The sequence below is a fragment of the Heteronotia binoei genome, chromosome 1 (genome assembly GCF_032191835.1).
Source record: "Heteronotia binoei isolate CCM8104 ecotype False Entrance Well chromosome 1, APGP_CSIRO_Hbin_v1, whole genome shotgun sequence".
In the NCBI taxonomy this organism is placed as follows: domain Eukaryota; kingdom Metazoa; phylum Chordata; class Lepidosauria; order Squamata; family Gekkonidae; genus Heteronotia; species Heteronotia binoei.
This window is the reverse complement of record NC_083223.1, coordinates 17,831,929-17,854,657: the sequence shown is the minus strand read 5'-3', so window position 1 is coordinate 17,854,657 and position 22,729 is coordinate 17,831,929. Positions and strand designations below refer to the sequence as shown.

Genomic DNA, 22,729 nt, shown 5'->3' with positions numbered 1-22,729 from the left:
ACCATCCAGAGATGGTTTGCCATTGCCTGTCCCCAGGGCTATTTTTTGTAGCAGGAACTCCTTTGCATATGAGGCCACACCCCACTGATGTAGGTCAATCCTCCAAGAGCTTACAGGGCTCTTAGTAAAAGGCCTACTGTAAGCTCCAGGGGGAGTGGCTACATCAGATAGGTGTGGCCTAATATGCAAAGGAAAAAATCCTGCCTCTCCCTATGCATCAACCCTGGACTTCCTTGGTGGTCTCTCATCCAAGTACTAGCCAGGGCTGACCCTGCTTAGCTTCCAAACTCTGATGAGATCAGGCTAGCTTGGACCATCCAGGTGAGGATCCAGGTTCAAATCCCTACTCTGATAGGCAGGGGTGGAATTCTAGCAGGAGCTCTTTTGCATATTAGGCCACACACCCCTGATGTAGCCAATCCTCCAAGAGCTTACAAAAAAAGAGCCTTGTAAGCCCTTGGAGGATTGGCTACATCAGGAGGTGTGGCCTAATATGCAAAGGAGCTCCTGCTAGAATTCCACTCCTGCTGATATGAAATTTTGTTGGGCCAGTCAGTCTAACCTACCCCACAGGGTTGTTACGAGGAGAGAGAGCAGAACAATGCAAGCGGCTTTGGTTCCCCACTGGAGAGAAAGGCGGGGAATAAATGAAGTAAATAGATAAAGTGAGTTAACCTATTTGTTTTTGTTGTACTAACAACTGCTCTCTTGTTGACAGGTTATATCGCAAGTATTTTAAAGAATTATACAGACCATGCCTGTGACGGAGACTATGTCTCCCTGAGATGCCCTCACAGAACCACCATCAGTATCCAGGCGTCTTTTTACGGCCGTGTGGTGCCGAGTCATCAGATGTGTCCTTCCCGCCACCCACAATCCTATGCAACTTTGATCAAGGAGGACGTCGCCTGTTCTGCTGGTACTTCCCTTCAGGTATTGTGACTTTAAGACACTGTTTGGTTCTGATTTCGTCAGGTTGAAGACCGTTTAAACCCAGTACCTTAACATTGTTCCGTCCTGGCTATTTCACAGGTTTAGAATATTCAGTTTAAAAAGGATTGGCCAGGGCTTTTTTTTGTAGCAGGAACTCCTTTGCATATTAGGCCACACACCCCTGAGGTAGCCAATCCTCCAAGAGTTTACGGGGCTCTTAGTACAGGGCCTACTGTAAGCTCCAGGAGGATTGGCTACACTGGGGGTGGTGCTGGTTGTTCTCTCTCATGTGGGCAGTGCACGCAGTGTGATGATGTCACCTGGAAGTGACATCATCATGCCAGGGATGTCACACCAGGAACGCTCTAGGACTCACAAAAAGAACAACCCTCTATGGTACCATAGAGTTTTACTGTAGAGCGTCCCCGGTGCGATAATGGCATTTCTGGGTGATGTCATCATGCTGGGGATGGCGCATAGCGGCAGGGCTCTTTGGGGGCGGGAATCCCTTCAGCGGCCTGATCCCTGCTGGCGGGTTGGGACCCTCCAGACCGGGGGATCCCCCATCTCTGATGGGAATCTTGGCAGCCCTAACTCTCGGTCCAGGCTTGCACATGACATATTTGCCCTCTTTTGCTAACATTGTTTAAATTGTTGCTAATATAATATAGATATTTAAATAATTCATTTAAATTTCAAAATTTTCCAGAAAACACATCTGTGGCCAGAGAATAAATTATTAACAAATAAAGTACTGTATTTTTTGTTCCATAAGGCGCTCCTGACCATAGGACGCACCTTCCTCCTGGGGGGCGATCTGCTGCCTCCGCCTCCGATCCCGGCGCTTCCCTCGCGCCTGCCTGCCTGGCTCCAGCTTCTTCCAGCAAGCGCTGGGATCGCTCCACGCTGCCCCCACCGCAAACCCAGCGCTTCGCGAGCGCCGGCTGCGGAGGGGGCAGTGTGCTTCCTCCGTGCCTGTCTGCCTGGCTCCAGCTCTGACGCTTACAGCAAGCACCAGGACCGCTCCCTCCGCCCTCCGATCCCAGCGCTTGCTTTAAGTATCAGAGCTGAAGCCAGGCAGACAGGCACGGAGGAAGCATCCACCCCCTCCGCAAACCCAGCATTTTGCGAGTGCCGGCTGTGGAGAGGGCAGCGTGCTTCCTCCGTGCCTGTCTGCCTGGCTCCAGCTCTGATGCTTAAAGCAAGCGCTGGGATTGGAGGGCGGAGGGAGCGGTCCTGGCGCTTGCTGTAAGCGTCAGAGCTGGAGCCAGGCAGACAGGCACGGAGGAAGCATGCTGCCCTCTCCACAGCCGGCGCTCGCGAAGTGCTGGGTTTGCGGAGGGGGCGGGTGCTTCCTCCGTGCCTGTCTGCCTGGCTTCAGCTCTGATGCTTAAAGCAAGCGCTGGGATCGGAGGGCGGAGGGAGCGATCCTGGCGCTTGCTGTAAGCGTCAGAGCTGGAGCCAGGCAGACAGGCACGGAGGAAGCACGCTGCCCCCTCCGCAGCCGGCACTCGCGAAGCGCTGGATTTGCGGTGGGGGCAGCGTGGAGCGATCCCAGCGCTTGCTGGAAGAAGTTGGAGCCAGGCGGCAGGCACGGGGGAAACGCCGGGATCAGAGGTGGAGGCAGCGGATCGCCCCCCCCGGAGGAAGGTACGGTACCTTCGCTCCATAAGACGCACACACTTCCCCCCCACTTTTTTTGGGGGGGGGGGAAAGTGCGTCTTATGGTCCGAAAAATACGGTATTCTACCACAGGAGAATGTAAAAATATATATTTTAAAAGTTATCAAATGTCATTCATTGTTTAGAGTTGCCTGCTCTGGCTTGGGAAATACCTTGGGATTTTGGGGGTGGATAATGTGGAGGGCAGGGTTTGGGAAGGGGTGTGGCCTCAATGGGGTATAGTGTCATAGTTGTTAGGGTTGCCAGAGCCCCTTGGGGAAGTGGGTGCTCCCCACCGTCAGGCCCTGCCCCCCAGCTGCTGATCAGCTGGTTGCTGGGGAGACTTGACAGTAGAAAGAGGAAGCTCCAGGCCATGTTACCGGCATCACTCAGGAAGTGACATCATCATGCTAGTGACTTCCGAGTATTTGGATAAAAATATAGTAGAAGTCAGTTCTACCATAGAGTTTTTGCCCAAATACCAGAATGTCACCAAGAGGTTGCTGGTATGATGACTTCACTTCCTGTGTGAGGCCAGTGACGTAGCCCGGGCCTTTCTTCTTGTAAATTCCCCTCCATCCCCCGCCACTTGCCAGGAGAGACCTGACAGCCCTACATAGTGTTCACTTCTAAAGCTGCCATTTTCTCATGGGGAACTGATCTCTGTAACCTGAAGACTAATTTTCATTCCAGAGGATTTCCAGCCACAACCTGGAGACTGGCAAACCTATATCTCAGACAGGGCTTTTTTCTTTTTTGAGCAGGAACGCACAGGAATGCAGTTGCAGCTGGTGTGTCATCAGGGTGTGTGGCCTAATATGTAAATGAGTTCCTGCTGGCTCTTTTCTAAAAAAAAAAAAGCCCTGTGTGAAACAATGGTGACACCAGGGGGTGTGGGCTAATATGCAAATGAGTTCCTGCTGGGCTTTTTCTACAAAAAAAGGCCTTTGTGAAATAATGGTGATATCAGGGTGTGTGGCCTCATATGCAAATGAATTCCTGTTGGGCTTTTTCTACCAAAAAAGCCCTGATCTCAGCAATATATCCCTAATATTGGGGACCTGGTAATGGAGCTTCCAGCATCTCAGCTGTTTTCTCCCTTTGTGACTTACTCCATGCCCAACAAAAGCCGAGACCTTTGCCTAGCAGCTCATTAAAAATGCTAAATGGAGACTCGGTTGTGTTACTTCCATTTTGTGCTAGCTGTGGTAGTTTGGCACTGGCCTTCAACAACAGTCTATAACTTTTTGTAGAAAAGAAAATAGCCATATCTTCCACACAGGAGTGCTGTTTGGTCTTTTTTTGTGTTAGGCAGTTTTCTCCCCAGCCCTCCATCCCCTTTTTTTCTTTTTAAGCTTACTTATGGGATTTCTTATGCTGCCTTTCAACAGAGTTCAAAAATGCGTTTGAAAGTTATGTTGTGTAATCTGAGCAGCTGGGACTATGTATCTGTACCTTCCCCCACCGATACTTTCTCCCAAGCAGCAAACTAAAACTTTATTTCTAATCAGGAGAAAACCTAAGTTGTAAAATTCAAACACTCTGGGAGTATTGATATACATTCATTATCAGTTCACTCTGGGTTAAAACTTCTTCTCCAGGAGAACTGCAGTGAGTGAATGACATTTGTGGAAAAAAGAAAAAAGAAAAAAAGGCTCATCTTGGGCTTTTTTTGTAGCAGGAACTCCTTTGCATATTAGCCCACACACCCCTTGATGTAGCCAATCCTCCAGGAACTGACAGTAGGCCCTGTAATAACACCCTTGTATGCTCTTGGAGGATTGGCTACATAAGAGGGGTGTGGCCTAATATGCAAAAAAGTTCCTGCTACAAAAAAAAAGCCCTTATGACAACACAGAGAGTGGCTGAGACTAATTCATGGCTTGGGTCTTGGACCTGGGGCCAGTTACAGATTCCCAGCGATGGGCCAGTTGTTTTCTGTGGGGAAAAAAATGGCTGCCCCCCCGGGAACACAATTCTAAAGCATCATACCGGCGACCTGGAGCTAATGTGAGGCTTCCAAAAACCAAAAAGGAGAATAATGGAGTGGCATTCTAATTGTATTGCTGTCTCGGTCTTCGCTGTGGGAGGAAAAGAGGGGGAAGATAATGGCTTCACAGGGAGAGCTCATACAGAAAATGGACAACAGGTTCTGTTAGATGGAATTCCAGGCACTGGGGGGGTGGGAATGCTGAGCTTGCCAAAGTTACTTTTTAAAAATACATTTTCCCCACTGCCAACTGAGGGACAGTGTTCACTGTCCCATCTAATCATGACAAGAGCAGAAGGAAGTAATTTGGAGTTGCGTGAAATCCCTCTGCATTGGAAACCTTCCAGAATGATGCCATTAACTGCCAACTTAGATAGCGGTTCTGCCGAGAATGGCATTTTAATTTGAAATGTTTATTACGCTCAATCGTTTAGAGAGTTGTCCTGTTTTCCCCACAGCTTGTTCAAAGTGATTTGTAGTACATCTTCAAGTCCAATTACTTAAAATACCAACGGTTAAAACTTTATAAAAAATTCAACAAAAATGCCCAAGGTGGTAGTATCTGAAGCATCATTATAAAAAAACATTTGAGTTAATGTTTGCTTTAAAGGGGTGGGGGGGAGAACCCCTCAGTTGAATCCCAGTTTACATTAGAATCAAGGCTTTTTTGATAGAAAAAGCCCAGCGGGAATTCATCTACATATTAGGCCACACCCTTGATGGCACACAGGGCTTCTTTGTAGAAAAAGCCCAGCAGGAACTCATTTGCATATTAGGTCACACCCCCTAATGCCAAGCCATCTGGAACTGCATTCCTGCTCAAAAAAAGCCCTGCATAGAATAAATTCCAGTTCACCAAAGCAACTGTATTCCAGTCCTTCCCCTGTTTAAATTGTAAAATTTTACATAAAGGTCCATGCAAGAAGCAAGGTTGTCAGCTCAGGGTTGGGAAATCCCTGGAGATTTGGGGGTGGATCCTGGGGAAGGGTGGGGTTTGGGAAGGAGAGGGGTCTAAGCAGGGTATAACACCATAGTTCCCTCCCCGCAAACCAGCCATTTTCTTCAGGGGAACCAGGGCTTTTTTTGAGCAGGAACGCAGCTCCAGGTGGCTTGGTGTCAGGGGGTGTGGCCTAATATGCAAATGTGTTCCTGCTGGGCTTTTTCTATAAGAAAAGCCCTGAGGGGAACTGATCTCTGGTGATAAGCAGTAATTTCTGGGAGAGCTCCAGGCTACACCTGGAGGTTGGCATCCCTAAAGGTAGTCCCCTGTGCAAGCACCCGTTGTTTCTGACTCTGACTTTACCACTCTGTGCCACGGGGCTCAATTAAGTTGCAGTAAAAAGGTAAAGGTAGTCCCCTGTGCAAGCACCAGTCGTTTCCGACTCTGGGGTGACGTTGCTTTCACAACGTTTTCAAGGCAGACTTTTTACGGGGTGGTTTGCCATTGCCTTCCCCAGTCATCTACACTTCCCCCCCCCAGCAAGCTGGGGACTCATTTTACCAACCTTGAAAGGATGGAAGGCTGAGTCAACCTCGAGCTGGCTACCTGAACCCAGCTTCTGCTGGGATCAAACTCAGGTTGTGAGCAGAGCTTGGACCGCAGTATTGCAGCCCTTATATTAGGGAAGCCAGGTCCCCTCTGGTCACCAGCAGGGGGTGGGGATATGATTGCCAGACCTAAGTTGGGAAACTCTTGGAGATTTGGGGATGGAGTCTGGAAGGATGGGGACCTCAGGGGGTTAGAATGCCATAGAGTTCCGCCTCGAAAGCAGCCATTTTCTCCAGGGGAACTGTAGTCTGGAGATGAGCTATAATTTCAGAGGTTCCCCAGGTCCCACCTGGACACTGGCATTCTTAGCTCCCTCCCAGACTCCATTGCAGTTTTTCCAAAGTAGGTTGGGTGAGAGATGGGACTGTTTTTGCTCCTTAGCATTACAGTCAGGAGACATGGTTGCCAGGTCGCCTCGTTGCACCGGCAGCGGGATCTGGGGGGCGTTTGGGAGTGGGTGGGGATGTCCTTGATGTGATGATGTGTCAGTGATGTCATGCAGTGACACTCTACTTTTTTTGGGCAAATGGTGAAATTGGGCTCAAACCGTTGAGTTTTGCCCCAAAAGCAGAGTGTTGCCGCACAACGTTGCCAATGTGATGATGTCACTTCTCCGTGATGTCATTGCACCAGAGAATATTGAGTATCTTAGAACTAGGGATGCCAGACTCCAGGTGGGACCTGAGAATCCCCCGGAATTACAGCTTACGTCCAGACTACAGAGACCAGCTCCTCTGGAGAAAATGGATGCTTTGAAGTGCGGACTCTATGACCTTGTACCCCACTGAGGTCCCTGTCCTCCCCAGGCTCCGCCCCCAAATCTCCAGGAGTTTCCCAACCTGGATCTGGCAATGCGATCTGCAGCCCTACTCAAAATTAGTATACTTGGCATTTTGGATCTGTTTCAGAGAAGCTCCATGCCTCATCTCCCTAGGGTAGCAGGCTGATATGGATCACCAAGGCAGCTCCTCTGTTTTCTTTGGCCGTTTGAATAGACGCACGGCCCTCGGTCTGCATGGCTGTCTCCTGCTGTTGTTAAAAACATTAAGAGGAGCAGACAAAAGGAGACTTGATTCCCAGCACGGTGACTTTCCAGTGCCTGATTTTCTTCACCCGCACATTTTGCTAATTACAAACTCGAGCAGGTTTTACAATGACCTTGCTGACAAGAAAATCAGATAGGCCCGCTGTCAACCGTAGCGCAGTTTAGGAGCCACAAAGGAAAGGCTGACTGTAGGCTTGGAGGATGGGAATGGAGGAGGGCGGGATTGTGTTTTTGTGTTCCTTCCAGAGGGGCTCTGTTTTCCCTAAGTATATTTCCTTGAAAGCGAGACAAAAAGGAAAAAAAACCCGAAATAAAATGTAAGCGATTGGAATCCAGATTATTCAACCTTAAATAGAAGTCATAGGCCTCAAGTGATATAATAAATTCTCCTGCTGTCAGGGCTTTTTTTTGTATCAGGAACTTCTTTGCATATTAGGTCAAATACCCCTGATGTAGCCAATCCTCCTGGAGCTTCCAGTAGGCCCTTTACTAAGAGCCCTCTAAACTCTTGGAGGATTGGCTTCATTTAGGGTTGCCAAGTCCTCTTCATCCCCTGGTGGGGGACATTCGCGCATGCAATGCATGCGTGTGCGCCAAAATGATGTCACCCGGAAGTGACATCATCAAAATGGCGGCACCAGTACGGGGCTGCTCTAGACGTTTCCAGGAAAACTCGATGGTTTTCCCGGATGCTCTAGCTATTTGGGAGGTTAAAACTTTATGGTACCTATTGTACCATACAGTTTTACCTCGCACATGGCTAGAGCATCCGGGAAAACCATCGAGTTTTCCTGGAAACGCCTAGAGCGGCCCTGCACGGGTGCTGCCATTTTGATGACATCGCTTCCCCGTGACGTCATCTCACCAGCGATGCAGGGGGAGGTTCCCCCCGCCGGCCCAATGTGGGCAGGCGGGTTGGGAACCTACCTGGCGGGAGATTCCACACCCGGACCGGGGGCTTGGCGCCCTAACTACGTTAGGGGTGCGTGGCCTAATATGCAAAGGAGCTCCAGCTACAAAAAAAAGCCCTGCTTGCCACCATCTCTTCCTAATAGGGTTGCCGGGTCCCCCCTGTCCATCGGCAGGGCATGGGGTCTAGAGTAGCCAGATTCAAGTCGGGAAACTTTTGGAGATTTGGGGGATGGGGAGGACAGGGACCTCAGTGGAGTACGATGCCATAAGAGTCCACCTTACAAAGCATTTATTTCCTCCAGGGAAACTGATCTCTGGAGATGAGCTGTAATTCCAGGGGATGCCCAGATCCCAGCTGGAGGTTGACATCCCTACTTCTTACCACGGTTGCTAGGTCTCCCCCCCCCCGCACCTCCCACCAGCCCTTCCTGTCCTCACTCAGGTAGATGGCCGAATGGGGTGGGGTGGGGGTGTCACCAGTGCCATTCTAAGCTTCAATCCAACGGTGGTTGAACCGTGAAGTTTGGACCAAATGCCTGGTGCGTTTTGATGATGTCACTTCCCGTTCTAGTTTTGTATATCTATGCACATGCGCCCTGACATAGATGGCCCAGCCTACCCCGATCTTTAGACCTTGGAAGTTAAGCAGGGTCAGCCCTGGTTAGTACTTGGATGGGAGACCGCCAAAGACGTCCAGGGTTGCTGTGCAGAAGCAAGCACTGGCAAACCATCTCTGAATATCTCTTGCCCTTAGGGATGCCAGTCCCCAGGTTGGGGGTGGGGGATCTCCCAATTTTTGAGACTCCCCCAGACACTGGCCTGCCCCCAACAATCCTCCACGGCCCCATGGGCACCATGCGCACCTTGAGTCAAGCTTGGAGGGCAGGCACCTACTCTTTCTGAATAGCGGCTGCCTGCTCTTGCCCTGTGAGCCACGGTTTTGCAACTTGGAGGGCAGGAGTGTGAGCTGCCCGCTGTTTTTTTTTGCGGGGGGCACATATGCCTGCCCTGCAAGTGGTGAATTCACATTGAGCATCCACTTCCCCTCAACGCTTTAAAAGGAAGGTCCCTTTAAATGGTCGGGCGAAAGTGGGTAGGCGTGCACTTGTGGTACTGCGTCCCCAGCACGATGACGTCTCTCTGCGTGTTGTTATTGTATTGGGGGAGGGTCCTGCCCCCTCCCCAAATGATATTACCCCAAATGCAGTCACAAGACAGAATGGCTAAGGTGACAACCTAGAACAGTAGAAAAGAGTGGGTTCAGTGCAATGAGGAGACCCTGTGGCAGTGATCGTAGCTCACTTTATTCATTACAGCATGGTAACGGCTGAACTAGAAGATTGCTCAACGGGGCCAACTATGTACACTTCAAGGTTCCGCGCTAGGTCGCCATTGGATCATTCAAACCATCAGGGGGCCCGTGATTGGAGCAGGGTGGCAGGGATTTGGATCCTCCTGCCCATTGTTCCCAAGTCCCCAAGCTCAGTCCTACAGGCTCCAGTGAGCCAGGCAGGAACACTTGTAATACACAATATTAGTCCCCATACACAACAAACAGACTCCATCTTGGTGGAGCCAGTGTGATGAGCAAGGTGAGCATGGTGTAGTGGTTAAGAGCAGCAGACTCTAATCTGGAGAACCGGGTTGGATTCCCCGCTCCTCCTTCACTTGAAGCCTGCTGGACGACCTTGGGCCAGTCACCATTCTCTCAGAGCTATCTCAGCCTGGCCTGCCTCACAAGGTGACTATTGTGGGGAGAGGAAGAGAAGATGGTTGCAGGGCTTTCTTTCTTTCTGTTTTTTGGAGCAGGAACGCACAGGAACACAGCTCCGGCTGGCTCGGTGTCAGGGGGTGTGCTTAATATGCAAATGAGTTCCTGCTGTGCCTTTTCTACAAAAAAAGCCCTGTGTAAAACAATGGTGATGTTGGGGGTGTGTGTGGCCTAATATGCAAATGAGTTCCTGCTGGGCCTTTTCTACGAAAAAGCCCTGTGTGAAACAATGATGATGTCAGGGGTATGTGGCCTAATATGCAAATGCATTCCTGCTGGGCTTTTCCCACAAAAAAGCCCTGCGCGAAACAATGGTGATGTCAGGGATATGTGGCCTAATATGCAAATGTGTTCCTGCTGGGCCTTTTCTACAAAAAAGCCCCATGTGAAACAATGGTTATGTTGGGGTGTGTGGCCTAATATGCAAGAGTTTCTGCTGGGCCTTTTTTACAAAAAAGCCCCGTGTGAAACAATGATGATGTCGGGGGTATGTGGCCTAATATGCAAATGACACAGGGTGTCTGTAGTGGGGGAGGAAGATAAAGGAGATTGTGAGCAACTCTGAAATCTGAAATTTGGATTGGAGGGCAGGATATAAATCCAATATCTTCTTCTCCTCCTCCTCCTCCTTCTTTCTTTGAACTGGAGTTGCTGGGGATGGAAACTGGAACCTTCAAACACTGAGCTACAGCCTTCCTCAAGATGACACTGCTATTCTCCTGCCTATGGCAAATATTCAGTTAGGGTTGCCAGATCCGATAGTCATGCCATTGGGGGAGAGGAAGGGACTTTCTGGGAGAGGGGAGGAACGTTGTGACATACCTACGGAGACCAGAAGTGACGTCTGGGGGCAATCCTCTGGTTTTTGGACAAAACTGTGTGGTAGATTTTGCTTCAAATCATAGAGTTTTGCCCCCAATGGCATTCTATCATCATCACCACATTCATCATCCCCACAGTGTTCCTGACATGCCGACATGATGTCACTTCCAGTTTTTGTAGGCATGTTGCAATGATTTCTGGGTTCCTGCTGGTTGGAGGGGGGTGATGATGCATGTGTCTCTACGATGAGGAGCACCCAAAACTGGGAGGCCCCCTTGCACTGGGGGGGGGGGGGGGGGGTTGGCAACTCTATATTGAGTTGGCATACCTTTGCCATTATTAATCAATTTCCTTTTCCTGTTTTGTGTGTGTGTGTGTGTGTGTGTGTGTGTGTGGTGTACCTGTTCCATAGAAGATACTGGAAGAGTGTCAGGACAAAAGGAGTTGCCAATTCCTCGTCAGTAATCGGCTCTTTGGTGTCGATCCATGCCCAGGAACCAGCAAGTACCTCCTCGTGTGGTATAAATGCAGGCCAAGTAAGTAAGTTCTTCAGTGATGACGTCTTTTCTTGGGCACAGCGATGTCTTGGCTTGAGAATATTGTTTTGTTGAGATGATTGACACCTTCGGGTTTTTTTGGGGGGGGGGGGGGACGGGACACAGGCTGGGTCCAGAAGGGCAGCTGCAGACAGATTAAAAAATCAAGTCCAAACGTGCACATTTGCTGCCTATCCGGCTCCTGTACTCATCCCGTTCTCCGGTGTCTCTGAGGCAACTCAAAAATCTGTCACTTAGGAATAGGGTTGCCAAGTCCAATTCAAGAAATATCTGGGGACTTTGGGGGTGGAGCCAGGAGACATTGGGGTGGAGCCAATGTCAAGGCTGTGACAAGCATAATTGAACTCCAAAGGGAGTTCTGGCCCTCACATTTAAAGGGACGGCACACCTTTTCAATGCCTTCCTTCCATAGGAAATAATGAAGGATGGGGCACTTTCTTTTGAGGCTCATAGAATTGGACTCCCTGGTCCAATCTTTTTGAAACTTGGGAGGTATTTTGGGGAGAGGCACTAGATGCTATACTGAAAATTTGGTGCCTCTACCCCCCAAAACAGCCCCCCCAGAGCCACAGTTACCTGCAGATCAATTCTCCATGATTTTCTATGGGAATAAATCTCCATAGGGAATAATAGAGTTCCCAGCAGACATTTACCTCCCCTCACCCCGCTTTCTGATGACCCTGAAGCGGGAGGAGGGTCTCCAAACCGGGGGATCCCCTGCCCCCACCTGGGGATTGGCAACCCTACTTAAGAAGTGGTAGCAAATTCTTCCGCTGCACACCACCAGCCTTTCCGGGCGGGTCTGAATGCAGGAGCATGCTAGCGAGGTGGATTGGCGGTGTGAACGCACCAATCCACTCTAGGGGCTCACTGGTATTCTTTTTTTTTTTGTTGTTTAAACCTGCACTAGGCACATGGGCACATGAGCCCATGGCCACTAAAAATATAAGGGAAAAAAGAAACTCAAAACAGCACTACCGGGATGGTGCACAACAACCGTCTGACCGCCCCAAAGCACCTCTCGCCTGTATCTCATGTAGGCACTTCGTAGGGAAGCGCCTGAATGGGCTTCGGCCACTCCCTTTTGTGAATAAACAATTTTATTAGTAACATATGGTAGTAGAACTATAACTACAACTTATAAAAAGCTTAATATATATTAAGAAAAAGACCATCATTCTACCCCACATCTTACTTTCTCCCACCCCTCCCCCAATTACTTGACCCCCGCCAGTGTTATTTTCTTTAAAAAAACAGATATTAAAGGTACCCTTAACTATCAAGAAAAAAAAACAAAACAAAAAAGAAACATAGGGAAGAAGAACCCCCTTCAAGAATTGTATTGTTATCTTAAAAATCTTAATCCTCAAAAATTGTCCAATGTCCTTTTATTTTCCACTCTTTCTCTACATATCTTCTGAATTTCTTCCACTCTTGGTTAAAAAGTTCTAAACCACAGTCTCTTAATTTTCTTGTTAATTTGTCCATTTCACTCCATGACATAACTTTCATAATCCAGTCCCATTTTTCTGGTATTTTTTCTTGCTTCCACAACTGCGCATACAATGTCCTAGCAGCTGAGAGCAAGTACCATATTAATGTTCTATCTTCTTTTGGAAATTTTTCCATTTGTAATCCCAGCAGAAAAGTCTCTGCCTCTTTATTGAATTCATATCCCAGGATCTTAGATATCTCTTGTTGAATCATTTGCCAAAACATTTTAGCTCTTTCACAAGTCCACCACATATGGTAGAAAGAACCTTCATGCTTTTTACATTTCCAGCACCTATCTGGCATCTTATTGTTCATCTTTGCTAATTTTTTTGGAGTCATATACCATCTATACATCATCTTAAAACAGTTCTCTTTAATACTATGACATGTTGCGAGTTTCATGGAATTTTTCCACAGATATTCCCAAGATTCCATCTTTATTTCTTTATTTACATTAATTGCCCATTTTATCATTTGAGATTTCACTACTTCATCTTCTGTAGCCCATTGTAAAAGTAATTTGTACACTTTTGAAATTAATTTCTCATTATCTCCAAGCAGAACTCTTTCCATTTCTGTTTGTTCTTTCCTTATTCCTTCAGCTTTGATATCATTCTCCATCAAACTTTTTATTTGTTGCATTTGAAACCAATCATATTTATAGTTTAGTTCTTCTGCAGTTTTCAATTCTATTTTCCCGCTTTGTATTTTTAGTAACTGGTTGTATGATAGTTGTTTTTCCTTGACTGTTTTGGCCGTTAACTTTATCACTTCAGCCGGCACTATCCATAAAGGTCTCCTCTCATCACCATATTTCTTGTACTTTATCCACACATTTAATAAGCTACTCCTTATATAATGGTGAGAGAAAAGACCGTCCATCTTCTTTTTTCCATAGTACAAATATGCATGCCAGCCGAATTTTTTTCCATGGCCTTCTAACATTAGAAGTTTTTTATTTAATAACGTTATCCATTCTTTTAACCATACTAAACAAATTGCTTCATGATACAGTTTCAAATCTGGTAATTGGAATCCACCTCTCTCTTTCGCATCTATCAGGACTTTCATTTTAATTCTAGGTTTCCTCCCGGCCCACACGAATTCCGAAATTTTTCTTCGCCATTTATCAAATTGCTTAGCATCTTTCACAATGGGGATGGTTTGAAACAGATACATAATCCTTGGTAAAATATTCATTTTTACTGCAGCTATTCTACCCAACAGTGACAAATTGAGCTTGTTCCACTTTAGCATATCTTCTTCTATTTTACGCCATAGCTTTTCATAATTGTTCTTAAACAAATCAATATTTTTCATTGTTATCTCTACCCCTAGGTATTTTACCTTAGAGGTAACTTCACAACCCGTTAGTCTTTGTAGTTCTTGTTGTCTATTTTTCTGCATATTCTTACATAAGATTTTTGATTTTTCTTTGTTTATATAAAGTCCCGCCAACTCCCCAAACTCTTGTATTCTCATTAACAACAAAGGTGTAACTTGTAAAGGATTTTCATTTATAAACATTATATCATCTGCAAATGCTCTGTATTTATAGGTAAATCCTTTTATTTGTAGTCCTTCTAAATCTTTTTCTTCTTGAATCTGCATTAGTAAAATTTCAAGAGTCATTATAAACAGCAATGGCGAAAGCGGGCAGCCTTGTCTGGTACCTTTACTAATTTTCATTTCATCTGTAAGATCTGCGTTGATGCACAGCCTTGCACTTTGTTCAGAATATATTGCCTTTATCATTCTTATAAAACTTTCTCCAAGCTCCATTTTTTCCATCACTGCAAACATAAAGTCCCAATTTAAATTGTCAAATGCTTTTTCTGCATCCGCAAAGAATAGCGCTACTTCCTTTTCTGGATGTCTTTCATAATATTCTACAATATTTACAACAGTTCTAATATTGTCTCTTATTTGTCTTTTGGGAAGAAAACCGGCTTGGTCCTCTTTTATAAAATTTATCAAATATTGCTTAAGACGTTCTGCCAGAATTCTTGTAAATATTTTATAATCATTGTTCAAAAGTGAAATTGGTCTGTAATTTTTCACATTTGTAACATCTCTTTCTTCTTTAGGTATCAAAGAAATAACAGCTTCTTTCCATGTATTTGGTACCTTCCCTTTGACTCTTATTGCATTCATCAGCTTCTGTAATTTTGGTATTAATTCATCTTTAAACATTTTAAAATACTTGGCTGTATAACCGTCTGGCCCGGGAGCTTTATCATTTTTCATCACGTTGATTGCTGCCTCAATTTCTATTTTTTCAATTGGGTCATTCAAAATTTTTCTCATATTCTCAGTTAATGGCTCAATTTTTATTTTCTGTAGATATTCATCTATCTTTTTTCTCTTTACTTCAGCACCTTTAAACAGCTTGGCATAGTACTTAAAAAATTCTCTTTTTATTCCCTCTTGAGTAACTACGTCTCTTTCATCTATCACAATTCTATTAATTATTTTATTTTCCCTCTTTTTTTTCAGCTGCCACGCCAAGTATTTCCCCGTCTTATTTGCTCCTTCAAACGATTTTTGCTGGAGCCTTTTCAAGTTCCATTCTACTTCTTTGTTTAATAAATGTCTTAGTTGAGTTTGCAATATTGAAATTTCCCTTAGAATTTTCTTTTTCCCTGGTCTTTTCCTCAGCTCTCCTTCTTTTTTCTTTATTTCATTTTGAATATCCAGTAGTTGTTTTTCTTTTTCCCTTTTGAACTGGCCTGATCTGAGATGTTTTCTGTGCAGCCAAAATTGCTGGTCTGGACCCAGCCACAAAAGGCTTCCTAATCTGTCTTGGTCGCTCATGATAGCTCCTTGCTTTGTATTGTGGAGGGCTAAATATTGCAATATTTCTTTAAAACGGGTGGAATTCTAGCAGGAGCTCCTTTGCATATTAGGCCACACACCCCTGATGTAGCCAATCCTCCAAGAGCTTACAAAAAAGAGCCTTGTAAGCTCCTTGAGGATTGGCTACATCAGAGGGGTGTGGCCTAATATGCAAAGGAGCTCCTGCTAGAATTCCACCCGTTTTAAAGAAATATTGCAATATTTAGCCCTCCACAATACAAAGCAAGGAGCTATCATGAGCGACCAAGACAGATTAGAAAGCCTTTTGTGGCCGGAGCTCCTGCTAGAATTCCACCCTTGCTTTAAAATAAACGAGAACTTTATCCCCCACTATTAATACTTGCATGAAACACTAACCGAGAAGCTGATGGGTGCCCCTGTGAGAATTCCCACCCTACCCCCCCGAATTATAGCAAATAAATTAACCAGCCCTAACAGGTCAGAAAAAGGATGCTGGTGTGTACAGTACGGTGTGGTGAAATAGAGAATTCTTACTATTCCTGTTTAAAACATGGGACACGTGTGTTAAGTTAAAAAAGTAACTGCCAGTGATCTCATTGTAAATACTTAGGAGGATGGATTTTCGATATTATTAAGTATGATCTGTCGTCTTAATAACTGGCTGTTGTCTGGTTTTTAAGCTGGAATGTATTGGGAAAATGTTTTTAAGCTTTGTGACTTTTCTAAGGCCCACAGTGAACTGGCCAAGAGAGAATGGGCTCATTTCAATAAGAAAACTGAATGAGCGGAGTAAAAAAGAAAAAATCCTATGTGGATAGACTGAATCTAAGGATGCTTTCACAGATTGCCTTGGTACGGATTCAATTTTTGCTGTGCACCAAAGTGAACCAACTCACTACATAATCCTGTACTGTGGATATTTTTGAATCTCAGGCCCGGGGTAGAATTCTAGCAGGAGCTCCTTTGCATATTAAGCCACACACCCCTGATGTAGCCAGTCTTCCTGGAGCTTACAAGGTTCGTTTTTGTAAGCTCTTGGAGGATTGGCTACATCAGAGGGGTGTGGCCTAATATGCAAAGGAGCTCCTGCCAGAATTCCACCCCTGCTCAGGCCATTCCCCCAACATTTAAAAGCATGACTTGAAGAATTTTCCCTTTATCCACATTGTCAGGACTACAGTTTTTAATGTGCTTGTTTAAGGAGGATGCTAGCCAGGTAGTTCTCAAAGGCTTCTTGTTGGAGGCGGATGGATTAAGGATTTGGAGACAGAAAAAGCAATTACAATGTGGTTGTGTTTTCTATTCAGAACAGCACAGAAATTATCCTCAGATCACCTGTATATCAATATATATAACTCTCAACACATCCAGATATGTGGATACTTAAATCTAGTGATTGGATGAATAGACAAGACAGATCCTTCTGCAGATGAAAAATGCCCAAGTTTGCAGAAATCTAAATTAAAAAAGATATATTGAAATGAAAAAGATATACACCCTCCGCATAATAGATATTACCTATATATAATATCTATAGACATGTTTTTTTTTAGTAGCAGAAACTCCTTTGCATATTAGGCCTCACCCCCTGATGTAGCCAATCCTCTAGGAGTTTACAGTAGGCCCTGTACTAAGAGCCCTGTAAGCTCTTGGAGAATTGGCTACATTGGGGTGTACAGCCTAATATGCAAAGGAGTTCCTGCTACAAAAAAAGCCCTGTCTATAGATATCATGAATCTGGGAGAACCGGGTTTGATTCCCCACTGCTCCACATGCACTTGTTGACCGACCTTGGGTCAGTCACAGATCTATGCTTGCATCTGCCACCACTTCCTTTTATTCAACTTAACCCGACTGCTCAGCAATTTCATCGAGTGCCTACAAGTTCTTGTATTGTGAGGAAGGGAGAAAAGTACTTCTTTCTCTACTTTCTCCATCCCATGCATAATCTTGCAAACCTCTGTCATGTCACCCCTCAGTCGACGTTTCTCCAAGCTAAAGAGCCCCAAGCGTTTTAACCTTTCTTCATAGGGAAAGTGTTCCCACCCTTTGATCATTCTAGTTGCCCTTTTCTGCACTTTTTCCAATACTATAATATCTTTTTTGAGGTGCAGTGACAAGAATTGTACACAGTTGTCCGAATGAGGCTGCACCATCGATATATCCAAGGGCATAGATCGATACTGGCTGATTCGGTTTCCTTTCCTTTCCTAATAATTCCCAGCATGGTTTATAACCTTTCCCCATTTGTCCTGTGACGCTTAGGAACACATCATGACTCTGGGATACAGCGCTCTAGCACTCTGATGCTGAGCTCATTATAATCTAACTGGGATGGAGTAAATACAACTACAATTCCAACTCCACTCTATCCAGGGCTGGCACTAGGGCACATGGCACCCCAGGCAGATTTACCACCCCCTGCCCCCTTCCGCGGCGGCACCCTGTGGTGGTGTGCCCCACCAGCAACAGAGCGGTCGGAGGAAGAGGCAGGCAGGCAAGCGACAGGGAAGAGGTGGGCAGGCAATCTGTCACGACTCAGGAGGATCTTACCAATTGCTACCACCACTCTAGGTTGAGGGTGTCCCTTGAGAAGGCCCAGAGTACCCTCCCAAGCCCCCCTTAGCTTAGGCCAAATAATAGGTATGAGGACCAGGCAGAATGAACAACAGGAAAAAAAGGGTTTATTTTAGGGCACTATAAATTAACAAGGTGCATTAACCAGTAAAAGGGTGAAGGGAAAATAAACAAAAGCCCTAACGTGTCTATTTCTACAGTCCCTACTCTAATACTACATTTATCCCCCCTTGGGTAAGGGCCTCTCCCTTGCTTCCAGCTCTCCAGGTGACAGCCTACTTCCAGTTAAGCCTTCCAGGGAAAGAACACGCACTTCCTGGGCTTGGCCTTTATATTCCCCACCCCTCTCTGGACCTGTTTCTCTCCAAAGCCCTCGCTACCCAATCAGGGACAGAGGGGATCCTGGGAAACGTAGGCTTTTCCCAGTAACTCCTAAGCAGGCTTCCCTGAGGCCTGCAGGCCTCACTAGTCCCAGGCTCATGACACAACCGATTAGGCTTCCCAACCCTCCCGCCCTGGCAGGGGACCCCTGAATTTTTTGCCTCTTCCCCCGCTCTCCAAAATCCTGGAAGCAGGGGGAGGGGGGGAAACGGCACCAAGGAGCGTGGTGAGCCGCGAGTCCGGGTCCTTCTGAGCCCATCTCGGAGGAGCAGCTAGGTGAAGCGGAGAAGAGGACTCTTCGTTTGCTCTGGCAGGTCTGTTTGCGCGTGTGTTTTTATGGTCCATTGTCTCCACGTTCCCCACTCTCCAAAGAAACGCATCTCTTTTGAAAGAGCAGTGAAAACCTCGACGTAAGGGAATGAACTGGAAACGGGCTGAGTGGCGACAACCTGCCCTCTTTCTTCTCTTCACAATCCTTGTGACTTGAAGATGATTCCCGTCTTCTGCCAGGGGTTACTTATCACTTTGAAAAATGTCTTTTATCCCTTTACCTGCCAAAGGGGTGGGGATGGGGGGTGGGGAAGGAGCTATTTACACAGCTTTGCTGACTCCAGGCTTCTGTGTGTGTGCGGAGGTATTATTCTGTATATGTTTTTTATATCCAGGGCGAATACTGAGAGTCTTTTCACCAACCTTCAGCCCGTGTTTTAAAAGTAACCTGTAAAGAAGGAAGTATTTCTCATTTCTTCGGTCTCTCTTTACTTTTTTTTAAAAAAGAAGAACTTAAAAGGTTTTGCAGAGGGGTTCCCCCCCCCCCCTTAAGAGCCAGAAATGTCAGGTTTTGACTGGGAATGGAGTGTTATTGTTGTCAGTCCAAGAGAATGAAAGATGGAGAGAAACAGAGAAGGCCATAAGTTTGCCCCTAAATCCTGTTCTTAAATATTTTGCTAGCGTTTGAGCTTTGCACAATACCCTGGCCAGTGAACCCAAACGTCCCCTCTTTTTTTGTCTCTTTGCTTTTGTAAGCCACCACTGGGCCACCAAGAGGGAGTGTTGAAAGAGGGGGCAGATACTCTAGAAATTAGCACCATGGAATGCTGTGACTTAGGGTTGCCAATCCCCAGGTGGGGGCAGGGGATTCCCTGGTTTGGAGGCCCTCCCCCCGCTTTAGAAAGCATGGGGGGAGGGAAATGTCTACTGGGCACTCTATTATTCCCTATGGAGAACGATTCCCATAGGGAAAAATGGGGAATTGATCTGTGGGTATTGGGGGCTCTGAGGGGGGCTATATTTTGAGGTAGAGGCACCAAATTTTTAGTATAGCATCTAGTGCCTCTCCCCAAAATACCCCCCAAGTTTCAAAACGATTGGACCAGGGGGTCCAATTCTATGAGCCCCAAAAGATGGTGCCGCTATCCGCCATTATTTCCTATGGAAGAAAGGCATTTAAAAAGGTGTGCTGTCCCTTTAAATGTGATGGTCAGAACTCCCTTGGAGTTCAATTATGCTTGTCACACCCTCGTTCCTGGCTCCACCCCCAATGTCTCCTGGCTCCGCCCCCAAAGTCTCCTGGCTCCGCCCCCAAAGTCCCTAGATATTTCTTGAATTGGACTTGGCAACCCTACAACCGATGGAGGAAGGAAAGGGGCGGGCAGAGGAAGAGGCAGGCGGGCAAGTGATGGGGAAGAGGTGGGCAGGCAAGTGATTGGGGAGGGGAAGGCAGATGGGTGGACAGACAGAGGAAGGGGTGGGTGGAGGGAGGAGAAGACGAAGGCATGCGGGTGACAGAGGAGGCTAACTAGGGACTTGTCTAGGGCATGGGGAGGGGGAGAGGGCCAAATTCGACACCCCTGCCCTGCTGGCGCTCTAGGCAAATGCCTAATTTGCCTAGTGGGCGGGCCGGCCCTGACTCTATCTGCTAGTGGCTAATGACAGTAGAAAACCAGGGCAGGCTAGAGCTCATACCTGCCTACCTCAGCTCTATGTCTGAAAGATAAATCCTAAATTATTTCTAAGCCTACTGCCATTCAGGGCTTCAGGTGAGAGGGTGCAAATGTTAAGCCAATTCAATTTTGTGCAAAATTCGCTATAATTACGCGCTCCCTCCAGTTACTCGGTAATTATACATAATGGCTCCAAAATGAAACTTGATCCCTGTGTCATCTTCACAGCACTGAAAAATATTTATATCTTCTGCAAGGTTTTTAACATATTTCAGTGATGCCACGTGAAGGTCATCTGCTTAGTAGAGATACCAGAACTGCAGAAACACAAGAGATAAAAATGCTGTTATTACAGTCCTTTGGTCAACCCAGTCAGTGTATACTAGTTCTGGCCATCATCTGTGTGTAGGGTTGCCAAGTCCAGTTCAAGAAATATCTGGGGACTTTGGGGGCGGAGCCAGGAGCCTTTGGGGGTGCAGCCAGGAGCAAGGTTGTGACAAGCATAGTTGAACTCCAAAGGGAGTTCTGCCCATCACATTTAAAGGGGCCGCACACCTTTTAAATGCCTTCCCTCCATTGGAAATAATGAAGGATGGAGCACCTTTTGGGGCTCATAGAATTAGACCCCCAGTCCAATTTTTTGAAACTTGGAGGTTGCTTTGAGGAGAGGCATCGGATGCTATGCTGAACATTTTGTGCTTCTACCTCAAAAAACAGCCCCCACCTAGAGACCCAGATACCCGCAGATCAATTCTCCCTTATACCCTATGGGAATCGGTCTTCATAGGGAATAATAGAGTTCCCAGCAGTCATTTCCCTCCCCCTGCCCCGCTTTCTGACGACCCTGAAGCGTGGGAGGGCCTCCAAACTGGGGAATCCCCTGCCCCCACCTGGGGATTGGCAACCCTATTTGTGTCAGGGGTAGGGTTGCCAAATCCCCAGGTGGGGGCAGGGGATCCCCCAGTTTGGAGGCCCTCCCCCCACTTCAGGGTCATCAGAAAGCGCAGGGGAGGGGGGAATGACTGCTGCGGGCACTCCATTTCTATCTTATGATGATTGATTCCCATAGGGTATAATGGGGAATTGATCCGTGGTTATCTGGGGCTCTTGGGGAGGGGGCTGTTTTTTGAGCCAGAGGCACCAAATTTTCAGCATAGCATCTGGTGCCTCTCCTCAAAAAAGCCCCTAAGTTTCAAAAATTGTGGAACAGGGGGTCCAATTCTATGAGCCTCAAAAGAAGGTGCCCCCCATCCCCTAGCATTGTGTGTAGAAATCTGGTGCCATAGATATGTGTTGTGAAGGTTCTGGACTTGGCACTGCTTCCCACAGATATGATTTTGGGGTTTTTGTTTTAGGACACAGGGCAATATCAAAACAAACATTTCTTTATGTATGCATGCGAAAACATTGCATGCGTAACTTTAATAAAAAATTGTCACATGCGCTCTTTCGATGCAGTTTCAAACTTCTGAAATGATACTTCCAAAACATATTACGCATGTAAACGAAACGAGTCATTTAACCCTCTTTGTAGTCACCATGAAACTATACCTCTCTCATTTTGCAAAGTACTGCTCATTCCACCCTGGAACATGAGAGTGTGCACACCTTGAAAATTGTAATTCATCAACATTAATGTTGCAGGTGTAGCAGATCATGTTTAGTCATGTTCGTAGCGCAAGAATCATGTCAGTCATTGTTAAGTGATGTTCTCTCCTCTCTCGCGCGACTGTAGGGCCAATAACTTCCCCACTGAGACTCTCCCTAGTGATGCGACATATAGTGCACCATAGCGATGCACCTGAGCATGTGTGTGAAGTGCCATGAAGTCCATTCTGGCTTATTGCACCTTTAAGACCAACAAAGTGTGATTCAGAATGTCAGCTTTCGTATGCATGCACACTTCTTCAGACAAGGGGATGGGGTACAGTGGGCTGAAATGCATGTAGTCGATGGGTTAAGAGTGTAAACTGATACAAAGTTAGAATCAAATGGCAAAATAGTGTAATAAATTGGAAGACCATTTGGTCTTCCCTATGAAGAAAGATTAAAACTCTTGGGGCTCTTTAGCTTGGAGAAACATCGACTGAGGGGTGACGTGATAAGAGGTTTACAAGATTATGCATGGGATAGAGAAGGTAGAGAAAAAAAAGTACTCCCCCCCCCCCCTTTCTCACAATACCAGAACTAGTGGGCACTCAATGAAATCCCTGAGCAGACGAGTTAGAACGGATAAAAGGAAGTACTTCTTCACCTAAAGAGTGATTAACACATGG

General features: G+C 46.4%; 1 protein-coding gene across 1 annotated transcript in view; it reads left to right on the top strand.

Annotated features, from left to right (window-relative positions):
• Positions 1-22,729, top strand: part of LOC132566393 (protein eva-1 homolog C-like) — a 291,940-nt gene that overhangs the window by 83,760 nt on the left and 185,451 nt on the right. Inside the window, exons 2-3 of the mRNA XM_060231397.1 lie at positions 719-933; positions 11,097-11,220. Of these exons, the coding sequence (XP_060087380.1) occupies positions 719-933; positions 11,097-11,220 (339 nt within the window). The remainder of the gene's footprint in view (positions 1-718; positions 934-11,096; positions 11,221-22,729) is intronic.